The 12,722-nt window shown below is 42.7% G+C and overlaps 1 protein-coding gene across 6 annotated transcripts in view; it reads right to left on the bottom strand.

Annotated features, from left to right (window-relative positions):
• The window catches only part of WDFY4 (WDFY family member 4), a 288,917-nt gene that overhangs the window by 96,599 nt on the left and 179,596 nt on the right, over positions 1-12,722 (bottom strand). For all 6 annotated transcript variants that reach the window (XM_011355393.2, XM_011355394.2, XM_011355392.1 and 3 more), the window contains one exon: positions 10,892-11,058. In XM_011355393.2, the coding sequence (XP_011353695.1) occupies positions 10,892-11,058 (167 nt within the window). The remainder of the gene's footprint in view (positions 1-10,891; positions 11,059-12,722) is intronic.

Here is a 12,722-nt window from a genome sequence, read left to right as displayed (position 1 = left end):
ATAATCCAAAAATTTATATAGAGCCACAAAGATCCTAAATAGTCACAGCAATCTTGAGAAAGAATAACAAAGTTGGAGGTATCGCAATACCTGATATTAAACTATACTACAAGTCTACAGTAATCAAAACAGCATGGTGCTGGCATAAAAACAGACATGAAGATCAATGGAACAGAATAGAGGGCCCAGAAATAAACTCACATCTATATAGTCAATTAATCTATGACAAAGGAGGCAAGAATATACAATGGAACAAAGACAGTCTCTTCAATAAATGATGTTGGGAAAACTGTACAGACACGTGCAAAAAAATAAAACTAAACTACTTTCTTACACCAAATATAAAAATAAACTCAAAATGGATTAAAGACTTAAATGTAAGACACAAAACCATAAAACTTCTAGAAAAAAAACATAGACAGTAAACTCTCTGACACTGGTCTTAGTAATATTTTTCTTCTGATATGTCTCCTTAGGCAAGGGAAACAAAAGAAAAATAAACAAATGGGACTATTTCAAACTATAACATTTTTGCATAGCAAATGAAACCATCGACAAAATGGAAAGACAACCTACTGAATGGGAGAAGATATTCTGCAATGATATATCTGAGAAGTGGTTAATATCCAAAATTTATAAAGAATGCACACAACTCAACACAAAAAACTATCAAATTTAAAAATGGGCAGAGGACCTGAATACACATTTTACCAAAGAGAACATACAGATGGCCAATATGCATAGGAAAAGATGCTCAATTTCACTAATCATCAGAGAAATGCAAATTTAAACCACAATGAGATATTACCACATACCTGTCAGAATGGCCATCACCAATAAATCAACAAACAAGTATTGGTGAGAATGTAGAGAAAAGGGAATCCTCATGCCTTGTTGTTGGGATTGCAAATTGGTGCAGCCACTATGAAAATAGTATGGAGGTTCCCCCCAAAATTAAAAATAGCACTACCATATGACCCAGCAATTCCACTTCTGGGTATTTATCCAAAGAAATTCAAAACACTAATTTGAAAACATATATGCGCCAAAAGGTTCACTGCAGCATTATTTACAATAGCCAAGATATGGAAGCAACCTAAGTCCTCATCAATAGACAATTGGATAAAGAAGTGGTGATACATATATATAATAGAGTATTACTCATCTATAAAAAAGAATGAAATCTTACCATTTGTGACAATATGGATGGACCTGGAAGGTATTATGCTAATTCAAATAAGTCAGACAAAGAAAGACAAATACCATATGATCTCACTCACATGTGGAATCTAAAGAATTGAATAAACAAACAAACAAAACAGAAACAGACTCATAGATGCAGGGAACAAGCAGATGATTGCCAGACAGGAGGAGATTTGGGGGTATGGTGAAAAAGGTGAAAGTAGTAGTGCAAACTAGTAGTTACAAAATAGTCAAGGGGTTGTAAAATGAAACATAGGGAATATAGTTAACTACGTATAGTGCCAAGTGGGTACTAGACTAGTCAGGGGGATCACTTTGTAAATTATGTAAATGTTTAACCGCTATGCTGTACACCTGAAACTAATATAAAATAATATTGAATGTCAACTGTAATTGAAAAACCAAAAAGGGGGTGGAAGGTGAAGGGAAAGAACAAATTTTCAGATATAAAACAGGAAGTCAGGAAGATGTGATGTACAGTATAAGTCAGGAAGATGTGATGTACAGAATAAGGAATATAGTAAAAACATTGTGATAGCATTGTACAGTATCAGATGGTTGCTGGACTTATGGTGATCACTTCTTTAGTTATATAAATGTTGAATAACTGTGGTGTACATCGTATTTCTTCTCAGATTGGTATCTAAAAAATAGTATCTAGAACTAATACAATATTGTATGTTATAGCTATATTTTAGTAAAAATTTTAAGAAAAGTCTGAAGGACAAACCCAAGTGAACTATTACCTGTTCCTCCATTTAAATCAGCACTGGGAGGGCTCCAACCTTAACTTTACTCACGATTGAGAAATTTCTCATGTCATGATTTTACCGATCATCTTAGAAAGACTGGAACTTCTGCTTCCTAAGCAGAACTTCTTTAAGATAAACTAGATGAGATATTATCATTCCTGACTAGGTGAATAATGAAGTATGTGGCCACATCTGGCCCTGTGTATAAGGAACAGGTTGTCTGGAAACTCAAAACTGCCAGAGCAGAAGCTAGAGGGTCAACAATCCATTGGGATGTTCCATGAAAGCCCGTGGCAGCAGATCTTCCTGAAGTCAAGTCTCAGTGTGCATGTCTGAAAAAGAGCAAGTTTAGCTGGAGGCTTTCAAAAGTTCTTTACCACATTACTCATCTGCAAGTTAGTGCAATGCCCTAATTTTAAAGGTGTGAAGACTGAGGTGCAGAGCTGTCATAGGAGGTATGCAGAACAGAGCTAATGTGTATATTTTCTTTTATTTGTGCAAAATCTACAAAGAATGCTTTAACCTGCTCATATGTATCACTTGTGCTTTTTTGTACATCTTCTGTTTGCCTAGATCTTGATATTAATATATTCTGTTATACTTGCACATGGAATGAATATGCTCATTTTTTTTTCAAAAAAAGCACAGATTGCTGAGAAAAAGTTAGATATCTAAAAGGAGAGAGATTATGTGAATTAAATTTGTATTGCTACCTATGAAGTCTGGCATCTACTCTTTCTACCTTGATTATTTTTAGATTGAGCAGTCAGTCTAAGTAGTAATCAAACAAATGCATATTAAAACAATAAGAAGATACTATTTTTTAGATATCAATCTGGTAAATCTGAGAAGAAATACAATGTGTAAATCTCTTTCCATCAGCTCATCTTTTTAAGTAGAAACAAGGAGCAGGTATGCCCCCTGCCTGCCCGCATGTGCCACTTCCACAGGCAAGCCTGCAAATAGGTATCTCCTAGCCTTTCTCTGAGACTTGGAAGAGCCCAGATGGACATGGATGGAAACTGCACCAATGTAAAGTGAATGTTTTACAAGTCCCAAAGACTGTTCAAAGCGCAGTGTCTAGCATACACTGCATTTACTAAGGATCTGTTTGTTGGCAACTGATTGATAATAAAACATGCTTCTAGCCAGAACAGTTCTGAATATTGTAAAACCTGAACTTATGGATCTCAGGCATTTATTCGAAAAATTAGTATGCATGAGAATAACCTGGATGCTTGTTAAAGTTTATATCCCCAGTTTACATGCCCAGAGGTTCTTATTCAGCCTGCACAGAGTGGGCCCTCGAATCTTCATTTTTTAATAAGTAGCCCAGATGATTCAGATGTAGGTGATATGAAGACCATGCTTTGAGAAACTGACCCACGGACACCAGAGAGGCTATACAAGATGAGGTCTCATCTCATGAAGCATATTGCTCATAACTTTCATTCATTTCTTCATGTATTTATTTAACAGGTATGTATCAAATATTTAGTGTGTGCCCTACACACAGGCACACAGAGAGATAGAGCCTTCATGGTGCGTGTAGTCTAACAGGAAAGAGAGAAGAGTACTGACTGTCCCAGGACGATGTGGCAGATGCAGGCACTCTGGGAGCACCGAGCTAGGCGTCTGGCCCAGACAGGGGTGAAAGAGGGGGTGAAGGTGACATCTGAGGAGTGGTTCTCAAGGAGGTGACTCCAAGACTGAGATAGGAGTTAAGAAGATAAAAACAGGGGAGGAGCATTCCAAGGCGTAAAATCTTGAGTCAGCTGGACATATTTGGAGATTATAAGTAGTTCTGTATATTTAGAGTACAGAGTTAGGAGTGTATGTGTGTGTGTTGTGTGTGTGTGGTGTGGGGTGTGTGTGTGTGTGTGTGTGTGTGTGTGTGTGTGTGTGTGTGTAAGTGTGAGGGAAGCAAGTCCAGGGAGGTGGCAGGGCCAACTCAGGAGCGGCCTTGTACACAAAGTATGCCAAAGAGAGTCTCAGAAGGTATTAAGCAGGGATGACATGTGCAGCTCTACATTTTAGAAAGTCAGTTGTGGCAATTCACCCAGAAGTTACTACCATGGGAAGGTTAACACTTCACCTTCCACAAAAATACCTGGGAAGAGCTTGATGCTGCTCTCTGCTGGCCAGAGCAAAAATCTTTCCCTTTAAGTTGATACTTTCCTACTAAAGTCAAAATAATTTTTACACTGAGTTTGTATAAAAAATAATTATGTTGCGTTTTTAATGTAATTAAAGAGAACAATAGTAAAAACAACTCTCACTTGTGTTCTGACTTGGCCTGGGTCTAAAGACCATTTTGCCAAGTGGAGCCTTACTTCTGAGAGCAACTGCATGGAGTATACAAGGGTCCGTATTCAACAGCACCATGGCTGACTCAGACTTATATGCATTAAATTAACATAAATTAAATAAACCACTCCTCATGTCCATTGAAGTTGTTTACAGAGAAATGTATTTGTGGTTCTGGGAATCATTAATCAATGATGCAAAGGTTGCACAGAATAATTATTGTCCCAGGTATCACTGGAGGCTATCAGAGCTCTAATACTCACACAAAGAAATGAGTTAAGCTGCTGCCATCCTGGTGGGGATGGGCCATCCAGAAACCTGGAAGGAGGCTATGCCTTGAAGTCCCCTGGGCTCTGTCCAGCAGAGGCCTAAAAGCAAGTGCTTTTGAGATAGCATGAGAGGAGGAGCCAGAGACTCCCCACAGGGCTGCCTGCCCAATTTGTGTGATGGCCTTGTGAAAGCAGGGGGTCTCAGGTTTTCTGAGCATGGGTACGTGCCCACCTCAAACACCCTCTTGTGGGTGTGCTTTCATTTAGAACACACAAGGCCCAAGGTTTTATGGAAACATCTGAATTACAGGAATTTCCAATTTGCATCCAATACTTGCTATAAAATGTCTCAACACGAGTAGAATGTATCAGCCCAGGAAATGAAAATAATGCCTCCCTCTACACACACACAGACACACACCCTCCCCCCACCACACACACACACTCCACCCCTCCAACAGGCAAACTTTCTGTATCTTTGTTTGAACACATTCATGGTTCAAGGGTCAGTGCAACAACCCTTCCTTTCTCTATCCCTGACAGTATGCATAGTGGACAGGGATGAAGGCCACAGTGAACCAGGGCTAAGGCATGCACAGGAAGGCAGTTTGCTGTGCTGTGTCACAGGCAGAGACGATATGTGTAGTGAGAGACCTGGAGGCCTGCCTGCCTGGGCCAGTGTTAACCAGAAAGTTTACACAGGAAGCACTGTAGCAGCTGGAGTCACCATCTCCAAAATACAATATGAGAAGAGTGCTGAAAGACAGGATGGTGGAGATTTTATGTAACTTACCTGACACTGTGGATTGGGAGACAGTAGACAGTGAAAAATCAATGAACTTAGAGTAAGAAAGCTCAGAGATGAAATCCCAGCAATTCTAGTTAGTAGCCATACTAGGCCCTGTTTTTGTCATCTTTAAAGTGGAAATGATAAAGCCTCTTTCACAGAATCATGATGAAACTGGATGAGATGCTATTTGAAGAACACACAGAACAAGGGCTCCAGCTGTTCAGTCACTGACATTTTTGCCAATAATGGTGATAAACAAAGAGCAAAATGAAGCTCTGAGTCCAGCCTAAGCACTTGCCTTGTGCCAAGCTGCCCTCCTGGGCATGAATTGTTAACATCTGCCTCCTTGGTGATGGTGGTAAAGTTGCCATGGCAGCCAGCCTCTGCCAAGCCATGTCCCCACCTGTTCTCAGAGGGGCTCCCCTTGTGACGAATTCACCCAGCACATGCCACTCCTCAGGCCAGGTCCCCAGGCACTTAAGAGCAGACCCAAGTCATGGCTGCAGGCAGACTGTCCACTCTCCAAGCCCACACACTGTGCCTCTGCACACATAGCTCACTCCCTAAACATGGCCTCCTGACATAGCTTCACTCTCCAGTTCAGCAGATCTTTCTGGAGCACAAATGCTATGTCAAGGAAGAGACAAGGATGAATCCAAGCCTGACCCTGACTTTAAAGAAATTACAAGCAGATTCAGAAATAATGGTAGAGCCATGTGATAAGAGGGATGCTGGTGGTAGAGTGGGCAGGGTGCTGTGGGAGGCCCAGAGCTATGAGTGTCCTGCAGATGGGCACACCAAGCCAGGCTCACACAGAAGGAGCCCTCAGCTACTGGGGAGTGATGAGTGGGTGGGCATGGGACTGTGAGGATTTGGCTGGTGGGGGTGTGTAAGGGCCCAGTCACGAAAGTCCCATCTGCCCAACAGCCAGCCAGGGCTGCTCCACAGAGTGCTCTCAAGTCTAGATCTGACTCCTCTCTTCTGATCCAAAGATGTTCTTGAGCTCTGAGGCCTACTCCCCTGGATTCCTCCCTGCCTTGCACTTTAAATTCAGGGGCTCCTTGGTTTTACCACAAGCAAGCCAGGCCCTAAATCCAGCAACTTACCTCATTTCCACAAAATGTTGCAATGGACACTGAACTCGTAGAGCGGCCCCATCCCTGAAAGTCAGGTCTCTCACGGGCTCTACTCTGACCCACTATCTCATCCTTTACCAACTCAGCAGGACCACAGACCCATTTAGACCCTCAAGTCTTCCATTCTTCCCAAGCACTCACCACAGCAATTCCCTAGTCCCTGCAATTTTTTGTCTCACAGGAGCATCCCATAGGCCGGCTGGAGCCCGGTTTGAATTAGAGCGCTTCATCATTTGCACCAACAGGCCCTTTCCCGCATCCTTGGGGCCATGGCTTAGGTGCCAGGGTTCGTGCTGCACTCCTTCTTCCTTCTTGAAGTGAGAGAACAAATCCTAAGGGACTATTAAAAGAAGAGCACTGGCTGCAGGAACAGCAAATATAACCCATTGAAAGCTACCCTGACACCAGGCAGAGTTTTTGACAGGAACCCTTTGATCTTTGACACAAACTGATCAGTCAAGAAGTATAATTCCATTTAAAAGACAAAGGAAATGAAGCTCAGGAGTGGGCCATTGGGCCTATAAGTGGTGGTGGGATTAGATGGGCGGGATCTGTACAAGGTTCTGCCTGTAGTGTCCTCCCATCTACTCTCAGGGAGCCCGCCAACTGCGGCCCCAGCCACTCTCCTCCCAGACCTACTTCTTCAGGGTTTGATTTCTCTGACCCTGGAGGAACTCAGGCTGAATTGAGAAACAATCTCACAATTTACCAAAAAAAAAAAAAAAAGAGGTAACAAGAACAAAAGAAATGAAAACAACTCATGAAAAGAACAGTCCAGACAATAACAAGAATCATCTTGCTCATGCAGCTGCTCAGACTCATTCATTTGGGTTTCTTGCCCCTAGCTGACTCTCCTAGCAGCAAGGGGACACCAAGTACTAAGTGGCAACAAGACAGCTTGACCCCCACTGGGTTCTGCTCCCTCCTGTCTGCACAGCCTGACATCCCTGCTACCACAATAAGCCGCATGTGGTGCTTCTGACAGCTTCCCGCTGTGCTACACGAAGACCCAGAAAGAGTGAAATTTAAGTACGAGACAAGAGGATGGGAAAACAGCCTCTTCCTGATCCTGTCCTGCCTCTCAGGAGCTGCAAAAGTCAGTCACCTATGAGCTTCAGGCTCTTGCTCCCCTAACAAGACCCCTGAGGGAAATGACAATCAGCATAAACAAGACTCTCAGAGACCATCACAAGTACCAAGGACATCTGCCTGCTACACAGACTGAGGCTGGGACTAGCTCTTGGCAATGACCATAAACTCCAGACCTTGTGTATAGCCCAGCCTAGTCAGGGCTGAAACCACCAGGCAGGCCTTGGGAAACATATGGGAGCTGGACCTTCTACAGAAGCTCTCCTTGGAAGAACTTATTCCAAAGAAGAAACATGGAAGAGGATGTGGGATATGGATGCTGAATGATACCAAATGTGGCAGGCAGTATTCCAAAGATGTCTCCCAAGAGTGTTGTTCCCAGTGATCTCATTAAACTGTAACCTAGGCACTGCTTAAAGGGACTTTGCTGATAAAATTAAGGTTATGAATTGGTGGATCTTAAATTAGGAAAATTATCCAGGATTACCTGGTAGATGCAATATAATCCCATGAGCTCTTATCAGAAGAGTTGGTGGGAGAGATGTGGTGAAAGAAGGAGGCAGAGGGGCCATGAAGCAGAAGAGGGTCAGAAAGAACTGAAGGATGAGAAGACTTGACCTCCTGTAGCTGGCTTTGAAGATGGAGAGAGGGGTTTACAAGGCAAGGGATGTGGGTAGCCTCTAGAAGCTAAGGATGATCCCTGGCTGGCAGTCGGCAAAAAACAGGGATCCCAGTCCTATAGAAGCATGGAACTGAATTCTGCCAACACCTCAATGAATTTGAAAACAACTTAATTCCTAGAGCCTCTAGAAGGTTGCCTATACCTTGGTTTTATCCCTGTGAGACTAAGCAGAGAACCAGCTGAGCCATGTCGTGCTCAGACTTTTGAGATAATAAATATATGCTGTCTTAAGTCACTAAGTTTATAGTAGTTTTTTTTATGGCAGCAATAGAAAATTAATACACCAAATTAAACCAAAGCATTGCCAAGAAGAGATTCATCTCTTCTTATCAAAACAATGAAAAGAACAAATTTGGAGACAATGAATAGCCCAATATTTTCTTACCCTTTCAGGACAGTAGGAAGGAATAGCTGCGACTTAAGATCTTTCTAATATTCACCCTTCATGTCTGGGTTTATCACCTTGGCATTATAAACATTTGGGGCTGAATAATTATTTTCTGGTGGAGGGTTGGGCTGCCCTGAGTTTTGTAGGATGTATGGCAGCATCCTTGGCCTCTGCCTCCTGGATGCGGTAGCACCCCTGACCCCAAGCCACAACAACTAAAAACGTCTTTAGATGTTGGCAAATGTCCCATGTGGGGGTAAAGTTGCCCTCTGTTGAGAATCACTATTTTATATAATCTTTTGGGGGCATAAATCAAATAAAAGTGTTTGTAGTAAGAAAGCATTGATTTCAGCTATTTTTCTTTTCAGTTGACTAGGCATTTACTAAATATACATTTACCTATATGAACATATTAATATATGACATATCAAAACTATTATCCACTGTTAGCCCTTGGCAGCTGGATATTATGAATACATATGTACAAACATTTTCTGAATGGCTTCTCCAGGCATACCTGAAGTTGGGCACCTGGGGCTCCTTCCATTAAGGAGCATCAGTACAGTGTGAGAGGCAGACAGGTGATCTAGTGAAGATTGGCCTGTGTGCAGAAGCACCAATAGGAGGTGATACAGGGGCTTGTGGAGACAGTGACAAGGGAAAGACCAGTTTTCTAGGTCTCAGAAAGGGGAGCGGTCGAGACCAGCTTCAGAGAATCAGCTGCCAGGAGTCTAGTAGGCAGGATACCACAGGTAGATGAATCACCATGAGCAAGAGCCTGGTGTGAGGTGTGAGGGGGACCTGCAAATGTGCTCTAGCCTGGAAGCTTTGGGTTAGGTTGGTATAAGCAGGACACGATGTTGTTAAAAGCCTGTGTCGCTTGAACCGTTAACCAAATCTGAAAGCAGCTAACTTGCCGAAAATTCTGTAGCAGTTCATTTGGCCAATGCACTCCATGCCGGTCCTTCTATCCAACCTCTGGAAGGAGCAAATCCCAGCTTAACAACTTAAGGGAGTCTCTGCAAGAACTCTGCCCTTGGAAAGGACATGCCTCAGTTTCTATACCTTGCTCATGCCCATCACAGGCTCTCTGAGTTTATCTCCTGCTCCTTGAAATACAGACTGCTTACCCAGTGAGAGCCCTCAGTTCAGATCCACTCCTATCCACCCTGTAGCTGGACTAGCCCTCAGCTCTCTCTCATTCATCTCTGTGTGGTCCTTGCATGGCTTGCCAGCCACACTCTTCCCATTCCTCTGTTTTTCTGGGGCATCTTCTTCACCCACACCTTTTACAGAGGAGTTGATGAGACTCTGAGGTCCACCCAACCCTAAAAACCACTCAACCTTTGGAAAGGGAAGAGAATTTTGATGAGCACCTCACATGTGCCCAGCTCTAAGCTAGTCTCTTTGCTTCCATTACCCCATTTAAGCCTTACAGTAATCTTGTGGCATGGTTGCTAAACCCTCCATACTAAAATAAGAAAAATTGAGGCTCCCAAAAGTTAGGTGACATGCCATTTAATATGTGGTTACATTGGAATTAGAACTCAGATCTGTTCTACTCTAAGACATGTGCTTCATCTTCCTCATCTTTCTTAGACTTGAGTAAGAGTAGCCCTCTGCTGGACTCACATTTTAGGGTCCCCCCTCTTACCTTCCGCCAGTCATACCAAGAAGACATGCCTTGGGCTCCCAACTCAGCTCCAGGCATCCCAGACCATGGACTTCCCTGCTGACTGCCCCAGCCTGCCTCCTGGCCCATGCACACTTCATCTCTAAGTTCACCCTTCTGACGGCTGACAGTGACACCATTGTGCTTACCCTGAGACCTGAGAGGTAAAGGGGTTGGGGAAAGCTTGGACATATAGGTTGGGATCTCCAAACACATCCACCAGGCCCCCTCAAAATGTGGGATGTTTCCTTCAGGGTAGGCAGGCTGCAGGCAGAGGCCAAGATGCTGAACTACAAGGTCAAAAATTTTAAATTTGAAACTGGTTTGCCGGGTTGATAAAGATCAGTATAGGAAGTTAGAGCATGTTTCATTTAACAGTTGATTAGCTTGATTTACACCTTTTAAACATTTTGATGCAGGGCATGTGGGTTCCATTTGCAGGCCTGCTCTGAGTGCATAAATTCAGGAACACGCCTGTTATTTTTGCTTTTTGATTTTTCTTTTTTATAGTGAAGGGAGCTATCACCTCCCATGTGAGTGAAGAAAGTTTAGTTCTCTCATGTCTGATTATCTTGAAAGAATAATTATGATGAGCTGTATTACCTTTTCATGATCAACAAGCTCTTGTAAAATAACTTGTCTTTCTCGACACAATTCCAAGAAATCTTCAGAGTGCTGACTTTCGTGTAAGGCAGGGAAGAATGTCAGCTGGGTGCAGTCCACTCCCACCTCATCTCTCTTGCTCTCATCTTCTTTTGGTGTCAGTTCATCTGCAGTAGCATAAAGGGACACACAGTTTTGACATGAGCTGCCTGACATCACAAGGAGCGCTGTGCAGTCTGGCCTGAGTCACTGAGAGGAACTGCGATGTTTCGGGGCAGGCGTGAATAGTGTGCATCTCAGTGTGTCCTCTGGAGGATACCACCCCTCTGACACTGTGGTATGGTGTCAACACCCTCAGGTTGATTCTCTCCAGAAGGTGTGCCAAGCCTGGGTGCTCTGAAGCTCTCGAATGACCACAGGACAACATTTCAAAATTCATCCTCGTTAATCAATAAAGCTAAGCCCCGGAGGGTCAGGCTGGGTTTACTTTACCTGAATTTCACTTTGTTCACTCTTTTAAAACAATGCTTTTTAAAAAATTAGGAAAGCACTATCTTCTTAATGTAAAACAAAAAAAAAAACTTAGAAAACCCATGAAATTGTGAGAAATAAAACAAATATCACCCATTTCTCCAGAGATAGTGCTGATAATAGCAACTCTCATTTAGTAAACACTTTCTCTGTGCTGGGTACTCTTGATGACATTTTCCACTTAGTCCTACCCAGGCTGTAGATTCTACTTCATCCTAGTTTACAAATGGGAAAATGGAAAGAGGGCAGGTGCTTTGCTCAAGGTCATATGGCTGCCATGAACTAGAGGCAGAATCTGAACCAGATCTCTCTGAGTCCAGTCTGAGCTTCCCATCTCTAGCCTATTTGTCCTCACTATTTACAATTTGATTTATTTCCTTCTGATATTTTTCAGTACATATATGTATAGGCACACACTCATATGTAATTTTTGACACAATAGGAATTATATTGCATTTACAGTTTTTCTTTTCTAATATTTTTTTCTCAAAATTATATTATGAGCATTTTCCCATTTCATTAAATGTTCTTTGAAAATAATGTTCTATTGTGTGGCTCTTTCATAATCACCTAATTCATTTTCTATTTTTTAGAGATACAGATAGTTTCCATTTTTGTACTAACTACCATAAATGTACTGTGCTGCAGTCATTTGTGTACACATTTACACTTATTTCCTAAGGATGCACTCCTGAGAATGAACATTGGGTGCTGGCTAAGCATATACCTATGTGGATTTCTAGATCCTGCTCCTCTACCCTGCCCTGAGTGTCCACCTGCCTGGAACAGGCACACTGCATAACTGTGAAGTCAAAGGATTACCAGTCATTTTCTTTATACCAAGATGCTCACCTCTTTGACCTCCACCCCATCTGGAAGTCTCACATATGAATGAATGAAAGTGTCTGTTGCTCACAGCAGCAGCCAACACAGGATTTTCCCATGCAGGGAGAATACTGTGTAGTTACAGGCACCCATGAAAGCATGGTAGATAACCACGGCCCTTTATTCCTCTCTGGCTGAGCTCCCTACTGTGGAGTGGGGTTCTGTATATTGGAGGTCAGAGGATTCAACAGCTCATGACCATAGTCCAATAAAATCAGCATACACTTTCCACCACCACACTCTCTGCAGCCATCCTTTCTGAGAGAGAGAGAGAGAGAGAGAGAGAGAGAGAGAGAGAGAGAGAGAGAGAGAGAGTAGATAGACTATTGTTGTTGGTTTTGAGGTGGAGAGAAGAGAAGCAAATGGGTATGACAATGTTATCCCAAGTCCTGTATCACAGTGAGATCCTCAAATT

This window comes from Pteropus vampyrus, unplaced genomic scaffold (genome assembly GCF_000151845.1).
Source record: "Pteropus vampyrus isolate Shadow unplaced genomic scaffold, Pvam_2.0 Scaffold20, whole genome shotgun sequence".
NCBI lineage: Eukaryota > Metazoa > Chordata > Mammalia > Chiroptera > Pteropodidae > Pteropus > Pteropus vampyrus.
The sequence above is the reverse complement of the archived record's forward strand: the minus strand, read 5'-3'. Positions and strand labels throughout refer to the sequence as shown.